Below are 20673 nucleotides of genomic sequence, written 5' to 3' on the forward strand. Positions count from 1 at the left end.
TTGGATTTTTTTTTTTTTTTTTTTTTTTTTTTAGGAAACCTGAGTTTTCAGTTTAGGATTTTTTTTTCTTCCTCCAGTTAGTTGATAATTCTTTTTTATTTAAATGTATTTATTTTAGCTACTATTTTTAAAATAACTTTTATTTTAATTACAGATAACAAAAATACATAGAAAATAGTTTCAAGAAAAGGAAACGTTTCAGATTTTAATTCCTTTTCCTTCAAAACCTTACTGGAAGAAGTTAATTAGGAACGCTGTAGCTAAATTGTAGGTTGAATAGTGAATATGGTTACTATGGAGACATCTACAATAATAGACTATATCTATCTTTTTCTAATTATGAAAGAACAAGTGCATTTTAATCTATTAGGCTGAAAGAGGTTAAAAAGATTAAGTCTACTATGGCAAAATAAGCCACTGGTGGGAATGTAACATCTTTTTCAGAGAAATTTATCAGTATCTTTTAAAATGAAAAATTTTCTTGCTCTCTAGCCATATTTTTTTTTCTTGAAGAAGTATCCTATGACTAGCACTTGTGGACAAAGATATAGATAGAAGAAAATGTTTTGAACACTGCTTATAATGACATATCTCAATTATAAAAAGATTACTACTCTTAACAAAAATATGTACTTGGTAAATGTAGAGAAGAAAAATAATTTAGTGGCATGTGCACGAAACCATTAATAACATTTGTTTTTGGAACACTAAGATTAGAAGGGAAGTTTACTTTGTTATTTATTTGATACTGTAACTTTGATTATTATATAATTATTGCTATTATCTTTATAATATGAAAAATAAAGTATAAAATATAAGGAGTACACATTTTTTAATATTTAGAAAATGTAGGAAAGTATAACATTTTTTTCTATAAATCTCACTTATAATAAATTTACCATTGTTAATCTTTTTGTGTTTTTCCTTTTGAAATATAAAATATATAGTTTACATAATTGAGAAAAGAGTCTTCTAAGTTATGTACCACATACAGTTTTTTACCCTGCTTTTTTAGATAACATTAAATGATCAGAATAAATCAGGAAAAACATAAAAACATACAAAGAATATAAATAATGACTGGCTGCTTATTATTTTTTCATATGCCTTTGCCTATTTTTTAATCATTCTGTTTTTGGACATAAAAGCTATTCTCAGTTGTTGAAGATTATAAATAATCCTCCAGTTAACACACCTTGCTGCATAAATCTTTGTCATAGTTCATGTTTCCTTAGCATAAATTCCAGAAATGTAATTACTGGCTCAAAGAGATTGAACATTTTTAAAACTGTTGGCAGATATTTCCAATCATATCTGTTTCTGTGGCTACAGGTAATGTATGACTGGTGATAACCTATGTTCATTTTTTTAAAATGATAGGAGAAAATGGTACTCAAAAGTGTTTTATTTTTATATTCATGTAATTGCTAATGATATTGAACTTTTAAATTCTTAGTTTGTGAATGGAATAAGTGATTCACAGAAATAGGTAAAAGGCCCAATAAATATATGCAAAGATAGTGAACTTTACTAGCAATTAATGAAATACAATATAAAATATTATGCTGTTAGAATGACAAAAATGGAAAAGGATGTTAAGAGCCGTGCTGGAAAGGGGGTGAGAGAAGTACTGGTAGTATAAATTGTTAAAGTATTTCTGGAATATAATTTGTCAATGTTTACCTAAAACTTTAAATTTGGTATGTATTCCTAGAAATTCCTAATTACAAGTCTTAAGATATCTAGAAATTTTAAAAATGTATTTAGGAGGATTTTTATTCCAAAGTTTTTCACAGTAATAAAAATTAAAAATAATCTCTAAGTTCACAGTATTTGATGACATATCTGTGCAATGGGATATTTTATAATCATTAAAAGAAAGTTGCAGAGAGAATCAGTGATTTTTTTTTTTTAAGTGCCACTGTGATCTGTAAATGAATCCTAAAGCCATTTCAGTGGCTGGTTATCAGCTTAAAAAAAATGAAATAGAATAAAATAAAAGCTATTTGTAAGTATTATTTCTGGAAACTTATTTCAAATGTAGTTACATATACTTATATGTTTACTGCATCCTAATATAAAATGTATTTTTCACTATGGTTATGGTAAGAAATATTTGAGAAACACTGGTGTAGACCTTTAATGTTTCATTAAAAAGTAGTTCAAACTATACTGCAAAAAAAGATCAAGGAAATGTGTGTGAGAAAGGCAGGGTATAAAACAGCAAGATTCCACTTAAGTACAAATGTAGGTACTCCTATGTGAATATACAGAAAAAAAATGACAAAATTGATTTACCTGAGAATATTAATAATGATTGCATCTGTGTAATAGGATTATAGTTTTACTTACAATTTTTAAAAATTATGAAACAAGCATTAAATGTACCATATTATCAACCAACCTAAAAGAAATTATTTTATATGAAATATGACTAATGGTAACATATTAGTCACTCATATAAATTAATATGTAATGAAAAGATAATACAGAGGGTAGGAAATGCAAATGAATGCTAAACGTGGAAAAATGTGTACGTTTACCTTTAATTTTTCTCATTCTTTATACAGAGAAGGACAAGCCATTATTTTTGTCATTGATAGTAGTGATAGATTAAGAATGGTTGTGGCCAAGGAAGAACTTGATACTCTGCTAAATCATCCAGGTATGTGTGTCTGTGATATTTGTGCTTTAGGGTCTGTTTATATAAGATTTTGTTTTTTGCTCTTTGGTATTGGCAGAAGTGTTCTATGTAGTTCTCTCTTATTTAAAATTTTAAAATTTTTCTTATTGAAACATAATTAACATACAGTGTTCTATTAGTTTCAGGTATACAATATAATGATTCAACAGCTCTCTACATTAATGAATGTATTACTCCCTTTTTTTGAATTTTAAAATACAGTAATTATTCAGAATTCATATCTACCGATAGCATCTTGTATTTTTTAAATTTCAAAGCAGTGTTTTCCAGGTCTCCAACCTTTATTTTCCCTAAAATTAAAATGTTCTGATTGCATAAATAATATGTGTCAGTAGCAAAAAATGAAGACAGGGAAAAAAGAAAGAAGTAAAAATCCATGTATTTCAACTGTCATTAGAATTATTTTGGTTACTATGTTTGCAGACATGTATATATATGCAGCATTTCTTGCATATTTATTCGAGAACCCTTCTAAAACAGATATTTTCTGTATTTATTTATTTATTTATTAAGGATTTTATTTATTTGTCAGAGAGAAAGAGAGCACAAGCAGGCCGAGTGGCAGGCAGAGGCAGAGAGAGAAGCAGGCTCCCGGCTGAGCAAGAAGCCTGATGCTGGATTCGATCCCAGGACTCTGGGATCATGACCGGAGCCAAAGGCAGATGCTTAGCCAACTGAGCCACCCAGGGCCCCTCTTTCTGTTTTTAAACTCTAATTGCCAGCCCTACCCTCTTTTCAAAATACCAGTATTAACAATTTGGTATTTTTTCTTGTTATTAATTATAATTTGGGGTCATATTCTTTACACTCTTCTGCATCTACCTATTCTTGGAGAACACTAAATGCCAGAAATCCTTTTTTTTAAAAAAGATTTTATTTATTATTTGTTTGACAGACAGAGCTCACAAGTAGGCAGAGAGGCAGGCAGAGAGAGAGAGAAGGAAGCAGGCTCCTTGCTGAGCAGAGACAGCCAGATGTGGGGCTCGATCCCAGGACCCTGGGATCGTGACCTGAGCCAAAGGCAGAGGTTTTAACCCACTGAGCCACCCAGGCGCCCCTGGAAATCCTTTTAAGTCAATGTATATATGTAATTATTCTTTTAATAGTGACTAATATGCTGTACTATGAGTATAGCGACCATTTATTCTATTTTACCTATTATTGGATATCCTTTTTTTCTCCACAATACATTTCTCCAGTAAGTATTGTGGAACTCTGCATTTCTAGTTTTATTCATGGGAGAAGATTTAAGTGGTCTTTGTGCTATGACTTAGGAAGAGGTGATGGTTTAAAAGAAGTGTGTATCAGAAATGATGTTCATCAGAAAGGATGAATACCCAACTTTTGTAGCAACATGGACGGGACTGGAAGAGATTATGCTGAGTGAAATAAGTCAAGCAGAGAGAGTCAATTATCATATGGTTTCACTTATTTGTGGAGCATAACAAATAGCATGGAGGACAAGGGGCGTTAGAGAGGAGAAGGGAATTTGGGTAAATTGGAAAGGGAGGTGAACCATGAGAGACTATGGACTCTGAAAAACAATCTGAGGGGTTTGAAGTGGCGGGGGGGTGGGAGGTTGGGGTACCAGGTGGTGGGTATTATAGAGGGCACAGCTTGCATGGAGCACTGGGTGTGGTGAAAAAATAATGAATAATGTTTTTCTGAAAATAAATAAATTGGAAAAAAAAATAAAAAATAAAAGAAGCGTGTATTTGTTAGGAATAGAATGGAAATAATGTGAGGCTTTCTAACAGTTCTTCCTGTTTAACCACAATAACTGTTATTTTTATTGAACAACCTTAAGCTTATTCATATATTTGGGGTAATAATTATCTAGACTGTACATTTTATGTGACTCTTGCACTTCTAAAAACTTATGTCTTTAACTGGATTATCTGGATTGAGAATGCATTTTTGATCATGCATTCCCTTTGTGTTAATCTTTCCACTTTTCTTCAAAAACTGTTATAATGTTACCAAAAAGATGAAATGATTCCTACAAAATCAGCTTCAAATACAATGGAAACCTTGGTTTCCTTAGCTGAAGCCTTGTTCAAGTTAGTTATCTTTATGTACTGATGAATTTATTTTGGGGGAGATTATTCCCAAGGAAGGATTTCTCAGCTGAGGTATACATGAACTTTAAAAATTTTTTAATTTAATTTTACTTTCTTACTGAAATATAGTTGACATACAATGTTACATTAGTTTCAGGTATATAGTGATTTAACAGTTATACATATCATGTGGTGCTTACCACGATTAGTGTAGTTACTGTCTGTCACCATACAAAGTTATTACAATATTATTGACTATATTCCTTATGCTATACTTTTTATCTCAGTGACTTACTCATTTCAAAATTGGAAGTCTGTACCTCTTAATCCCTTCACCTATTTCACCCATCCCTCCCACCCTGTCTCCTCTGGCAACCACCAGTTTGTTCTCTATATTTATGAGTCTTTGTTTGTTCTGTTTTTATTCATTTGTTTTGGTTTTTAGATTCTGGATATAAGTGAAATCGTGGTATTTGTTTTTCTGTGACTTATTTCACTTAGCATAACACTCTCTAGGTGTATCTACCTTGTCACAAATGGCAAGATCTTGTCCCTTATAGCTGAGTAATATTCTATAAATTGTTTACCACATCTTCTTATCTGTTCATCTAATGATGGACATTTAGGTTGCTTCTGTTTGCGTTACTCTAAATAATGCTGCAGTACACATAGGGGTGAATATTTCTTTTCAAAATCATTTTTGTTTTCTTGGAATAAATACCCAGTACTGGAATTATTGGCTTGTATGGTATATCTAAGAATTTTAATTTTTTGAGGAACCTCCATACTGTTTTCCATAGTGGCTGAACCAATTTACATTCCCACCAATATGCATTAGGGTTCCCTTTTCTTTACATTCTCACCAACACTTGATTTTCTTGTTTTTTTGATACTAGCCATTCTGACTGGTATGAGGTGATACCTCACTGTAGATTTTGTTTGTATTTTCCTGATGATTAACGATACTGAACATCTTTTCTATTTTCCATCAGTATGTCTTCTTCAGAGAAATATCTTTTCAGGTCCTCTGCCATTTTCAAATTGGATTATTAGTGTTTTTCAGTATTTAGTTGTATGAGATCTTTATATATTTTGGAAATTAATCTCCTATCAGATATATGGTTTGGAAATACTTCCTCCCATTCAGTAGGTTGCCTTTTCATTTTGTTGATAGTTTCCTTCACTGTGTAAAAGCTTTTTAGGTTAATGTAGTACCAGTAGTTTATTTTTCTCTTATATCCCTTACCTGAGGGAAAAATGTTGCTACAGCTGATATCCAAGAGATTACTATGTCTTCTTATTGGAGTTTTATGGATTTGGGTCTTACATTTAGGTCTTTAATCCATTTTGAGTTTATTTTATATATGGTGTAAAAAAGTGGTTCAGTTTAATTCTTCTGCATGTAGCTATCCAGTTATCTCAGTAGCATGTATTGAAAAGACTGTCTTTTCCCATTGTATTTTCTTGCCTCCTTTGTCGTAGATGAGGTGAGCATATAAGCATGGGTTTATTTCTGGGTTCTCTATTCTGTTTCATTGATCTGTGTGTCCATTTTTGTACCAGTGCAATACTATTTTGATTACTGTAGCTTTGTACTATAGCTTCATATCTGGGATTATGATACCTTCAACTTTATTCTTCTCAAGATTGCTTTGGCTATTTGGAGTCTTTTGTGGTTCCATACAAATTTTATAATTATTTGTTCTATTTCAGTGGAAAATACTATTGGTATTTTGATGGGAATTGCATTAAATCTGTAGGTTCCTTTGGCTAGTACGGACATTTTAACAGTATTCTTCTAATCCATGAACATAGTGTATCTTTCCATTTGTTTGTGTTGTGTTCAGTTTCTTTCATCAGTGCCTTATAGTTTTCAGAGTACAAGTCTTTTACCTCCTTGATTAAGGTTATTCCTAGGCATTTTATTCTTTTTGGTGCAGTTGTAAATGGGATTGTTTTCTTAATTTATCTTTTTGCTGCTTCATTATTGGTGTATACAACAAATTTCTGTTTATTAATTTTGTATCCTGTAACTTTACTGAATTCATTTATTAGTTTCAATAGTTTATGGTGGAACTTTTGGTTTTACTGTATATACTATGTTATTTGTAAGCAGTGAGTGACAGTTTTACTTTTCTCTGCCAGTTTGTATACCTTTTATTTCTTTTTCTTGTCTAATTACTGTGGCTACAACAGTAACCACAATAAAAGTGGCAAGAGTAGACATCATTGTCTTGTTCCTACTTCTAGAGGAAAAACATTGTTTTCTACCATTGAGTATTATGTTAGCTGTGAGTTTTTCATATGTGGCCTTATTATGATGAGGTATGTTCTCTCTAACCCCACTTTGTTGAGAGTTTATCATAAACTGATGTTATATTTTGTCAGATGCTTTTTTTGAGTGTTTTGTCTGGTTTTGGTATCAGAGTAATGCTGGCCTTTTAGAATGAATTTGGAAGGTTTCTTTCTTCTTCTATTTTTTGGAATAGTTTGAGAAGGGTAAGTATTAACTCTTCTTTAAATGTTTGGTAGAATTCACCTGTGAAGCCCACTGGTCCTGGACTTTTGTTTTTTGGGAATCTTTTGTTTTTGATTCAATTTTATTACTAGCAGTCAGTCTGTTCAGATTTTCTGTTTCTTCCCGATTCTGTCTTGGAAGATTGTATGTTTCTAGGAATTTATCCATTTATTCCAGGTTGTCCAATTTATTGGTATATAATTTTTCATAGCAGTCTTATAATTCTTGGTATTTCTGTGGTTTGTCTTCAGTCTTCTCCTCTTTCATTTCTGATTGTATTCATTTGAGTTCTTTATGTCTTTTTTCCTGGATGAGTTGGCTAAAGGTGTATCAGTTTTATTTATATTGGTTTCATTGATCTTTTCAGTTGGCTTTTTAGTCTCTATGTCATTTATTTTCTCCTGGAACTTTATTTCCTCCTTCTAGTAACTTTGGGTGTTGTTTGTTGTTCTTTTTCTATTTCTGTTAGGCAAAGAATCATAATGTTTATTTGAGATTTTGTTGTTGTCATTTCTTGATGTAGGCCTGCATTGCTATAAACTTCCCTCTTAGAACTGTTTTTTGTGAGGAATGCCTGGGTGGCTCAGTTGGTTAAGTGTTGGACTCTTGATTTCAGCTCAGGTAATTATCTCGTGGGATGTGGGAAGTGAACCCTGCATTTGCTTCTCTCTTTCTCCCTCTCCCTCTGCCCCTCTACTCCTCTGTGTATTCTCTCTCTCTCTCAAAAAGAGATCTTGAAAAAGAAATCTTAGAAAAAAAAAAACAAAACTGTTTTGCAGAACGTCTGGATTGGTCAGTTGGTGAAGTGTCCGACTTTATTTTGGGTCAGGTCATGATCTTGGGTTTCTGAGGTCAAGTCCTGCATCAGGCTCTGCACTCAATGCAGAGTCTGCTTGAGATTCTCTCTCTCCCTTTGCCCTCCCCCTATGCTGCTTATGCCAATCTCTCTTAAATAAAAATTAATAAATAAAATCTTAATTAAAAAAAGAACTGCTTTTTGCTATTTCTGTAAAATTTTGAACTATCATGTTTTCATTTTTGTCTCTAAGTATTTTTTTTATTTCATCATTGACCCATTGGTTGTTTAGTCTTCATGTATTTGTGTTTTTCTGTTCATTTTTTTGTAATTGATTTCTTGTTTTATACCGTTGTAGTCAGAAAAGATGCTTGATATGATTTGAGTCTCCTTAAATTTATTGAGACTTGTTTTGTGGCCTAACATGTGATCTGTCTTGGAGAATATTCCATTTGTACTTGAAAAGAATGTATTCTGCTGTTTGGGGATAGAATATTCTTTGTATATCTGTTAAATCAACCTGGTGTTCATGCAAAGCCACTGAACAAAGTTCGTTATTGATTTTCTGTCTAAATGATCTATCTACTGATGTAAATGGGGTCTTAAAACCCCCTACTATTCTTGTATTATGGTCAATTTCTCCCTTTATGTCTGTTAATACTCACTTTATATATTCAGGTATTTCTATGTTGGGTGCTTTGGTATTTACAATTTACAATTGTTATATCCTCTTGTTGAATTGATTTCTTTATCATTATGCAATGCTTTTCTTTGTCTCTTGTTATAATCTTTGTTGTAAAATATATGTTATCTGGCATGAGTGCTGCTACCCCAGCCTTCTTTTGCTTCTTTTTGCATGGAATATCTTTTTCCATGCTTTCATTTTCTGTGTCTGTGTCTTAAGGTTCTGAAGTAGTCTCTTCTAGGCAATATGTAGTTGGGTCTTGTTTTTTTAATCCATTTGGTCACCCTATATATGAACATTTTTAATTGAAATACAAGCTGTTCATAGTCAGATGCTCAGGTCTTAAGTTACAGTTCAGTAGTTTTGACAAATGCATACATTCACATAACTACACTGTCTGTCAAGAAACATTTTCAGTACCCCAGAATGTTCTTTCACACCCCTTCCCAATCAATACTTTACATCTCATACCAGGGAACTAATCTGATTTCTATCACCAGATTAATTTTGCCTCTTCTACAGTTTCATATAAATGGGAGTAAGAGCACATACATTTTCGTGCATAGGTTTTTTTTATTTGGCATAATGTTTTGGGAAGTCATCTATGTTGTTGTATATATCACTTGATTACTCCTTTTTATTCCAATGTAACATTCTATTATGTATTTATACCATAGTTTGTTTATACAGTACCCTGTTCAGTGACATCCAGACTGTTTCTAGTTTAGGACTAGTATGAATAAACCTGATATAAACGTTCTTGTAAAAAGGCTTTTTATAGACATGTTTTCATTTCTCTTCAAAAAATTCTTAGGAATGATAATGCTGGGTCATAGGATAGATGTATGGGGGATATTTAAAGAATTTCAAAGTGGTCAAACTATTTTATAGTTAGTAACATAAATGAGAGTTCCAGTTTCTGCATCTCCTTTCCAATGATTGATTTTTTTAAAATTTTAGCCTTTTGATTGAGTATATAATAGGATCTCATTGTGCTTTTAATTTGTTTATTACTGATGATTATTAACGTCGATCACTTTTGCATATTCTGTTTGCCAGTCTTGTACATTCTCTTATAAAATGCCTTTTTAAGTCTTTTGCCCATTCATTAATTTGGTTGTCTTCTTATTATTGAAATTTAACATTTCTTTATAAGTTCTAGATAGAAGACCTTTGTTAAATATATGTGTTTTGAAGATTTCTCATCAGTCTGTATCTTGCCTGTTTATTTTCTTCACAGTATCTTTTAATGAATAGATAAATCTAATTTTGATGAAGTATAATTTATCAATTTTTCTTTTAAATACAAGCTTTCTGTGTACTCGCTAAAAAAAATCTGTGCCTAACCTAAGTTTATACACACACACACACACACACACCCCAATTTATGGACTCTGTGTTCCATTCGATTGATCTCTTTATGGCTTTTCACATTTGGCCTTTTACCGTGGATTTATAATAAATCCTGAAGTCAAATAGGATAAATCCTCCAAACTTGATCTACTTTTTCAAGATGATTTTGGTAGTTCTAGGTGTTCCATATTTCAAATAAGTTTTAAGATCAACTTACTAATTTTTTTGAAAAACTTGTTGAGATTTTATTTTAATCATATTTGGGGATAGTTGACATCTTAACATTGGACTTAACACTGAATGTTCCACCTCATGAGCATGGTATGTCACTTAATATGTTTATGCTTTTCTTAATTTCCCTGTCCTTTATGGTTGTCTGTAGGAGTCTTATACGTCATTCATTCAGCTTACCCATTAGTTTTTTATATTTTTGAAGCTACTATAAATAATATATTTTATTGCATATTCTAATGGTTCATTGTTAGTATGGGGAAATATTGACTTTGTATTCTGGGAGGTTTTTAAATATATTTACTCTCATAGTTTTTCTGTATATTTCTTAAATTTTCTATGTCTAAAGCCCAACATCAACAGAAATTCTACTGCTTCTTTTTTAACCTTTATGCCTTTTATTCTTTTTCCTATCTCACTGCACTGGCTAGGACCTTGAGTACAATATTGAATAAAAATGCTAAGTTTTGTCTTATTCCCACTTTCTTCCTGTCCTAAATACTGGTGCTTGCTTCTCTTCCTTTCTAATCAATGTCCTTTGTGGCATTTTGTTGTTGTTGTTGTTCCAGAATAGGGCACTTTTTCCCCCGCTTTAAAAACCTGTTCAGGGACGCCTGGGTGGCTCAGTTGGTTAAGCAGCTGCCTTCGGCTCAGGTCATGATCCCAGCGTCCTGGGATCGAGTCCCACATCGGGCTCCTTGCTCGGCAGGGAGCCTGCTTCTCCCTCTGCCTCTGCCTGCCACTCTGTCTGCCTGTGCTCACTCTCTCCCCCTCTCTCTCTGACAAACAAATAAATAAAATCTTTAAAAAAAAAAAAAAACCTGTTCAGGTGATATCCTTTTTCCCCAGGGATTTTCTTAATGGCATATGGAAATTCTGTCTGGATCTCTTGGTTGGCAGATGCTACTTCTTCTGTTATTTTGACATTTTTTAAGGCAAAGCTCTTTCTGAAATTACCAAACCATCAAATTCTCTACCTTCCCATTGCTTTATGTTCATATAGTAACTTCACCTTTTCTTGAATCATGTTAGAATCTATACTGTAGGAATGCCTTTTTATAGCAATCATAGAAGCTACATTTTCAGTACGAGGTAAAAAGGTATTTCATGAAAAGTACAAGATTATCTTGCGTGCTGGTGTAACTACAACAATGGCTTCATGAACTGCCTTTTATTTTTTCACAATGGCCCTTATACTGCATTCATTTATCTTGAAATGGTGGACATCCATAACTGCAGATCTCGATCTGTGATACTTATCAAATAATTCAACTTTTTCCTCTAATGACATGACTTCTCTGTGGTTCTTGGGAGCACTTCCAGCATGACAGGTGGTACTTTGTATGGGTCCTATGGTTTAATTCAGGATATACAGTATTACACAAAATAAAAAAATATGTGAGAACTGTGAGAGATAGTTTTTTGTGGTACATGATTTCCTGGAGAAGGGAACTGTTTATATAGGATGATTAGTATCACATAGCATTTTAAGCAGATACTTCCAACACTTGAGCTCACTGCAATAATAGCTACAGGAGATGTCTATGAAATTAACAGTGGTACAGTATTACTACAGTTTTATGCAGTTATGATTTAATACTGCATCTTTTACTCATTTGCATTTTTCTTAACTGTGAATGCTACCATATTTGGTTTATGTGTGCATAAGTATTGATAAATTTTAAATTTTTATAATAGATTTGTTTATCTTTTATGGTAGTTAGTGGTAAAATCATCTCATTTCTATATGTATTTTATGCATTCATGAAATGCCTAACCTTTTCTTAATTTTCCTTCAGGGTTTCTAAGCTTCATGATTTGTTTACAGGATTTTTCAAATTGTTGCATATCTCCAAAATATCCTTCAATATATTTACTGAAAAAAAAAGGCACATGTGGGCGCCTGGGTAGCTCAGTGGGTTAAGCCGCTGCCTTCGGCTCAGGTCATGATCTCAGGGTCCTGGGATCGAGTCCCGCATCGGGCTCTCTGCTCAGCAGGGAGCCTGCTTCTCTCTCTCTCTGCCTGCCTCTCCGTCTACTTGTTATTTCTCTCTGTCAAATAAATAAATAAAATCTTTAAAAAAAAAAAAGGCACATGTAAGTGGACTTGCATAATTCAAGCCCTTGTTGTTCACTATCATTATCATTCATCCATTGATAGACACTTAGGTTGTTTCTATACCTTATTCCCATTCTTTACATTTATTTTACCACTAATTATGATGCTCACTAGGGTTTGCTTATATCTTTATTGGGTCAAGGAAATTTTCTGTTATTCCTAATTTTTCAAAAGGTTCCATTATAACCTAGTGTTATAATTTACCAAATACTTTTTCTACATCTGTTACAGCAATAATACTACACTGTATTCACATCTATTAAAACAAATGTACATTCCTGGGTTAAACCTCATTTGAGTATTAACCTTTCGATATATCACGGAGTTGGATTTGCTAACATTTTAGTAAAAATTTTTGGTTTTGTGCTCATAAGGTTTTTGGTTTATAACTTTCTTAAAATGCTTTAGTCATCTGGGTGATAGAGGCCTTATAAAATGAGTTGGAAAATATTTATTCTTTCTCTTTTTACTTTATTTTTTGGATTGGGTAGAATTGGTATTATTTTGTCCTTAAATGTTTGATAGAAGCTTTCAGGGTTGGGATTTTGTGTGTGTTGGCGGGGAATATAAGGGAGTAAGAGGGACTGTGAATTAGGAGTTAAATTTCATTAAATGATAAAAGGCTATTAAAGTTTTGTATTTCTCCTTAGGTCACTTTTGGTAATTTTTGACCAGATTTTAAAATTAATTTATGTTATCAAGTGTACTGACATAAAACTGTTTGTATTATCCTCTTACTATCCTTTTAATGTCTGTAAGATCTGTTATGTTCCTTCATTTCTGATATTGATCATTTGTTTCCCCCATTTTTTCTTGCTCAATTTTTTAAAGAGTGTATTGGTTTTATTAACTTTTTAAGAACTCTGGCTTTGTTAATAATTTCTTCTGTTGGTTGTTTTTAAAAATTTTTGTTAATTTCTCTCTTTGTTTTATTATGAATTTTCTATATATATATTGTATCTCATTGTCTGTTACCTTTTTCAGATAGAAGTAGAAATCATTGATTTTACACCTTTTCTAATATGAGCATTTAAAGCAGTACATATTCTCTAAGGATTTAGTTACATGTCACAGATTTCGATGTTTGTTTCCTTTTTTATTTAGTGTGAAGTATTTTCTAACTTACCTTGTGAGTTCTTTTTTGATCCTTAGATTTTTTAGTAGTGTATTATTTAATTTCTATATATGGGAATTTTCTAAGTTTCTTTTTGTTACAAATTTCTAACTTAAATCCATTTGATGGAATAACATATTCTGTAAGGTTTCATCCTTTGAAATATTGGGCCAGTATTTATGTTGGTCTGGCTTGGTGAATGTTCCATCTGCAGTTAAGTAAAATACGTATTTTGCTGTTGTTGGATGAAAGGTCTATTAATGTCCGTTAATAGTATTCATTTATTAGGTGCATATACGGTTAAAATTATTTTGTTGTTTTGAGTGAGTGACACTTTCATAATTTTTAAATGCCTATCTTTTTCAAAGAGAAAGAGGCAAACCAAGAAACAGATTCTTAACTTTAAAGAAGAAACTGATGGTTACCAGTGGGGAGATGGGTGGGAGATGGGTTAAACAGGTGATGGGGATTGAGGAGCGCACTTGTGATAAGCAGGGGGTGTTGTATGAGCAGCTGGTGATGTATAGAAGTGTTGACTCACTAGATTGTATACCTGAAACTAATATTACACTGTATGTTAACTAGCTGGAATTTAAATAAAAACTTTAAAAAAGCACTGACATATAATAAACTGTACAGAGAGCAACGAGTATCTGTCTTTTCCCTTCATCTTGAATACTACTTTGTCTAATAATAATGTAGTCATGCAGGCTTTCTTACATTTAAATGTATGCATGTTTTTCTATCCAGTTCCTCTTGGCTTATTTGTGTCCTTATGTTTAAAGTGTGTTTCTTATAAACATTGTATGATTATGTGTAGCTTTTTTACCCATTCTGACATTCTCTGTTTCAGGGTAAATTTTAGCTGGACTAAATATTTAAATGTAAAAATCACACTAACGCAGCAGTAGAAGAAACTATGGGAGAAGTTTAAAATCATTCTGGGGCAAGAGGAGGCCTTTCCAACTATAACACAGAACCCAGAATCCTAAAAGATTGATGAATTTGACTACATAAAAAGTTTTTAATTACAAAACAAACCATGAGCAGTCGAAGGCAAATGACAAGCAAGTGGGTTATTTGCAGTTCATATCAGAGCTACAGGACTTTTTCCCTTATTACTTATGGTGTTCCTACAAATCCTAAGAAAATAAAAACTTAGGGGTACCTGGGTGGCTCTGTCAGTTAAGCGGCAGCGCTTGGCTCTGTTCAGAATCCCAGGGTCCTGCATCAGGCTCTCTGCTCAGCGGGGAGCCTGCTTCTCCCTCTCCCTGTGCTTGTCACTTCCCCTGCTTGTGTTTCCTTTTCCTGCCAAATAAATAAATAAAATTTTAAAAAGAGAGAGAGACAGAAACTTAATTGAAAAATGGGGAGTGGCGCCTGAGTGGTTCAGTCAGTTAACAGTCTGCCTTCAGCTTAGGCCGTGATCCCAGGGTCCTTGGACAGATCCTGGAGTCAGGTTCCCAGCTCAGAGGGAAGTCTGCTTCTCTCTCTCTGCCTCTCAGCCCCATTCATGCTTTCCTTCCCATTCTCTCTCAAAAAAATAAAATCTTTAAAAAAAAAAAATGGGAAAAGGCTTGGGTAAGATAGTCCATTAAAAAAAGAAATAGAACCATCTTTTGAATATATAAAAAAATTCTTGACCTTTTTAAAAACAAAGTAAACATATTCTGATAATACTTTTTACCTATCCACCATCATAAAAAGATCAATAGGTTTGAAAACACTCTTGGCAAGGGTACTGGAAATGTTCATTCTTACACATTATTGTTGATACATAAATTGATACATTTTTAAAGGAAGGCCTTGCAGTAATCACTACAAAATAGCAATTTACATATCTTTTTTTTTTTTAAAGATTTTTATTTATTTATTTGACAGAGATCACAAGTAGGCAGAGAGGCAGGCAGAGAGAGAGGAAGGGAAGCAGGCTCCCTGCTGAGCAGAGAGCCCGATGTGGGGCTTGATCCCAGGACCCTGAGATCATGACCTGAGCCGAAGGCAGGGGCTTAACACACTGAGCCACCCAGGTGCCCCAACAATTTACATATCCTTTAACTAGCAACTCTACTTCCCAAATTTACCCTACCAGACATACTGCCCATGTACAAAATTTACGGTGTACACTTTTATTCATTTCAGCATTTTTTATAGTTTTAAATATTGGCAACAATACAAGTATATCTCACTGGGTACTGATTAAACAAATTATGGTACATAGTACTAACAGGCAGAATATTCTACAACTGTTAAAATAGTGAAGAAACTGCTCTTTATGTACTGGTATGGGACAAGCTCCAAAATATGAAAGTAAGTGAAAAGTAGGAGATATCTAACTGAATAGTCTGCTACTATTTGTATAAAGAATAATATATAATAAGTGTTTGAAAATATTTCTAAAAATATGCCAGGTGATAGGTGATACACGTTAACACTTTTAGAGAGAACTAGTGGATGGCCTGGAACAGGTAGGAGGGAAATTCTTTCACTGTATACCATTTTGTATCATCTGAATTTTGAACTATTTAAATGAATTAACTATTCAAAACAATGAAAAAATTTTCCAGAGTTGTAACAAACTAAAATATCTTGTTAAAATATCTAGTTTGTCACTTCTAACGAGTGCCTAAATTTAACATCAAGATCTAGTTTGTCTCCCTTCTACTTTCATTTTGAAGTTTGACTCCTTTCTGTTGACAGAAAAAACAAAACTAAATATTTGATCCCTTTGTAGATACTTCTCAGTAACTGCTTACTGAGCCCCAACTCCCACCACACTCATCTTTGTTTTAAAGCTCCAACCAGGGCGCCTGGGTGGCTCAGTGGGTTAAGCCGCTGCCTTCGGCTCAGGTCATGATCCCAGGGTCCTGGGATCGACTCCTGCATTGGGCTCTCTGCTGAGCGGAGAGCCTGCTTTCCTCTCTCTCTCTCTCTCTGCCTGTCTCTCTGCCTACTTGTGATCTCTGTCTGTCAAATAAATAAATAAATAATCTTTAAAAAAAAAATAAAATAAAGCTCCAACCAGAGGGCAGGTGTCGTCTTTTTTTTTGTCAGAGAGAGAGTGAAACAAGCAGAGCTGCTCCCTGAACAGGGAGCCAGATGAGGGAATTTGTCCCAGGACCCTGGGATCATGACCTGAGCCAAAGTCAGACACTTACAGACTGAGCCACCCAGGCATCCCAGAGGGTGGATAGTCTTAAGAAAAAGTATTTTGTTAATTCTCCTGTCATTCAGATACATTCTTGACAGTATATGTCTTTAAATGTTTGTGTATATGTGGTACAGAAAGAAGTGGTTGGAAAATAGTTTTAGTGAATTTCAGTTTGAAGAATTTGGGGAAATGACCAAAAAGCCGAAAGGGTCATGATAGTCTTACTTTGTCTTTTAGATATTAAGCACCGCCGAATACCAATCTTATTTTTTGCAAACAAAATGGATCTTAGAGATGCAGTGACGTCTGTAAAAGTGTCTCAGCTGCTGTGTTTAGAGAACATCAAAGATAAACCATGGCATATTTGGTAATGTTTTATACTTACTCTTCATTACAGCATTCTAAAAAAAATCTCCGAGCTTCAGTTCTTTGCTAAGCTTATGTGTAAGACACCTAACATGATAGGATGTAAGCCAAGGATTTAGTTGTATTAGAATTGTAGCAATGCAGGTATTCATGAATATATTACTGTTAAAATTTTTTCCAATCTTGGCCTGCTTGGCTGGCTCAGTCAGAGCATGCAGCTATGGACCCCAGAGTTGCGAGTTTCAGCCCCACAGTGGGTGTAAAGTTTACTTAAATAAATAAATCTTAAAAAAAAAAAAAAAGAACAAAAAAAAATTTCAAATCTTTCTGAGGATATGAAATAGAAACAACTCTTTAAAAGATCTAGCCCACTTACCCAGTTTCAAGCCCACTAATTTCCTTCTGCACATTGAATCCAGCAACCACAATCCCATCTCAGGACTTTTGCACTTGTTAGTCCCTTTGTCTGAATCAGTCTCCAAAGTGATTTTCCTGGCTTGCTGTTGTACTTCCTTCAGGAAACCTCTCCTCATAACCCTCCAAAATATTATACCTACCCCCCGTCTCTCCTTTTTTTAAATGCTTTGCTTTATATTTCTCTTGCCATATCCTCTTTGGGTTTTGCTTGCTTTATAGTCTATCTTCCTATACTACTGCATTAGTACCATGAGAGCTGGCATTTTATCAGTTTCGTTCACTCCTTAACCTCTAGAATGATAATAGTACCAGGTACTTATCATGTACACAACAAATACTGGTGTATATGATTATATAGAAATGTAAATATTAATTTCATTTGGATATACTAATACAGTTGAACTCTTCAGTGTTTAGCATCTGAAATTATTATACATGTTTATTTGGAAAGCAGTGTCTTATGGATATATTTAACTCTGGTGTGCCTTTCTGCCAAAATATTCCAATAAGGATAACCAGAAGTTATATATTAGATAGTATTTTGGTGCCTACCTTATATTAATTTAAGCTTCTTTCTATCCACCCACCTACTCCCTCTGCTACAAGATGTCCTTCTCTTGCCAGTTCTCCCTTTTTTAAAAGAAGGTAATTATGGAGAAAGCCCTAACAAAGAGGCAGAAAAGTATACTACCCCTAGAAGAGAAACAGAATACGGAACAAGGAGATTCTAGAGCTCAAAAAAGAACTTTTAGGTGAGAGCCTGAGAAAGCCCTTGAAAAGCCTCAGTACTCAGGGCCACCAGACCCTTTACCCAGGAGTGAAACCCTATATACATATCTTGAGTAAAATCCTCCTTACTTTGGAATCAGAAGAGTCAATTTTATGAAATGTCTTTTGATTTAGAATTGTGGTTCTGTGATACTTGGTTGGTAAAGAAAGGAGGGATTTTAGGTAGAGAAGTATCTTAAGGTGAACCTTTGTATTTCTCTCTAAATCATACATAAATTAGTAATGCTCAAAGTAGACTAGTTTTTAATTTTTGCATTGTATTAAGCATTGTTTTGATAGAAAGTACAACATTAAAAACTATAGGTCTAATTTATAGTAAAAGATACAGTCCTATTTTTAATTTTGAAATAGAAATTAATTTTGCAAGTGGAAGAAAATCTCTTTCTACTTAAAATCATCAGCAGTTGAATTTTAACAGATTTCTTTATTCTTTATTTATACTTCTCAGTGAGAGAAAAGGTAATGTCCTCATGCTATAAGGATGTGTAGTATTACATTGCCAGGTTCCTATGTTTTCTGTATAACTTATAGAAGAATGCCAAGTATTTCTTTGAAAGTTGTTTATAATTTTGACTATTCAAATAGTATCTCACTAATTTCTAGTGTTTCGTTTGTTAAGCTTGTTTTTTAATTTTTTGTTATTTTTTAAAGCATTTATAAAATTGAAAATACACTTATTTTTCTTTTCCAGTTTTAGGAATAAAGGTAACACTCGGTGTGCATATAAAATATTTTTTTAAGATTTTTAATTTATTTGATAGACAGAGATCACAAGTAGGCAGAGAGGCAGGCAGAGAGAGAGGAGGAAGCAGGCTCCTTGCTGAGGAGAGAGCCCGATTCGGGGCTTGATCCCAGGACCCTGAGATCATGACCTGAGCCAAAGGCAGAGGCTTCAACCCACTGAGCCGCCCAGGCGCCCCCATTTAAAATATTCTATCTCTCTTGCCTTAAGTGCAAGTAAATTTACTCGACAATAAAGATTATAGAGAAATGAAAACTTTTGTGCTTTATTTTTAATCATTGTACTAAATATATAGCCAACTCTGATTTTCAGGCTCTGATTTTGTTAATGGTTTTTTTTTAAAAGTTCTTTGACAAAGTCCCTGGCACAATATGTATATACATATTTGCTTATTTACTCTCTTATGAGGGCAACAGGTAACAAATCAGATAAATAGATACATAAAATATCAGCTGGAAGGATGAAGAAGAGTAGAGTAGGACAGTAAGAGAAAGAATGAGAGGTGCTCCCTCTGTGAAATCTAACTGAAGTCAGAGAGAAACTCATGCAAAAGTTTGGAGGAATAGCTTGCCAGACAGAGAGGCCAGCCAAGTGAAAAGGCTCCTAGATGAGAATGTACCTTGTGTGTTCCAGGAATAGCAAAAAGTGCAGGCTGGCTTGAGGAGGGAGATCTAGGGGGAAGTTGTAGGAGATGAGGCCATTGAGAAATAGCCATAGGCCATATCACACAGGTCCTAGTAGGACATGGTAAAGACTTTGGCATTTATTCTAGTTACAGGTCTGATGATGTATTCAAAGGGAAAGGTAGAATCTGGGACTTACTAGGAAAAGATGCAGGGTTTTTAGTATGGCACTAATGCCACCAGTAAAGGGAACAAGTTTTTCCATTTTATTACTTGTTTGTTTGAGACCTTAGTCTTGCTTGGGACTATAAGTGTGTGATAAAAATCAATACATTGATCTTTCTTGATTTAAGCATTGCAGTTACTAATGTTTTGCTGCTGATATGGATAATCTATAATTTACTTTGAATAATTATATATCACATGCTGTTGATTTCTGTCTTTCTGTTTTAAAATAATTCTATGATAAGTCATATTCATAATCTAATTCCTTGAGAGTAATTTCTGTTTTGATTAGAATCAAATTAATTACTCAGGTAACTAGGTACACACTTAAAGGAGCCCTAATCATTGAGAAAATCCAATTATTTATACTAATTGCTATCAGTCTATGTCTTTGAAAAACATCTGATAGTATAAAAATCCTCTGTATTTTATTATTTTAGTTTATTCAACACCATTTTATAGATGCTACAAATAAAGGCAGACAGTTGAATAACCTGTCCAGGTTCCTGAAGCCATTAGACATAAGGATATGATTGAAATCTGAGATTTTTTTTTTTTATTCTCCCAGTTTACCAAAGTTATAATTACAGGTTTATACCTTATAGATATAAAATTCCATTTCAAATAAAGTCACTCAGTCGTGTGCCTAAATTACAACCTAAGTCAAGCATTTCTAATGGATAAATGTTATTGAGCCACTGGAGCTGGGCAAAGTAGAATAATAACTTTTTAGTGATAACACTTTTCCAAATGTCTATTATAAATCATGAATAAATTTCT

General features: G+C 33.4%; 1 protein-coding gene across 3 annotated transcripts in view; it reads left to right on the forward strand.

Annotated features, from left to right (window-relative positions):
• Window positions 1–20673, forward strand: part of ARL6 (ADP ribosylation factor like GTPase 6) — a 42739-nt gene that overhangs the window by 11193 nt on the left and 10873 nt on the right. For all 3 annotated transcript variants that reach the window (XM_044251187.1, XM_044251186.1, XM_044251188.1), the window contains 2 exons: window positions 2571–2665; window positions 16969–17098. In XM_044251187.1, coding sequence (XP_044107122.1) covers window positions 2571–2665; window positions 16969–17098 — 225 coding nt within the window. The remainder of the gene's footprint in view (window positions 1–2570; window positions 2666–16968; window positions 17099–20673) is intronic.

This window comes from Neovison vison, chromosome 6 (assembly GCF_020171115.1).
Source record: "Neovison vison isolate M4711 chromosome 6, ASM_NN_V1, whole genome shotgun sequence".
NCBI lineage: Eukaryota > Metazoa > Chordata > Mammalia > Carnivora > Mustelidae > Neogale > Neogale vison.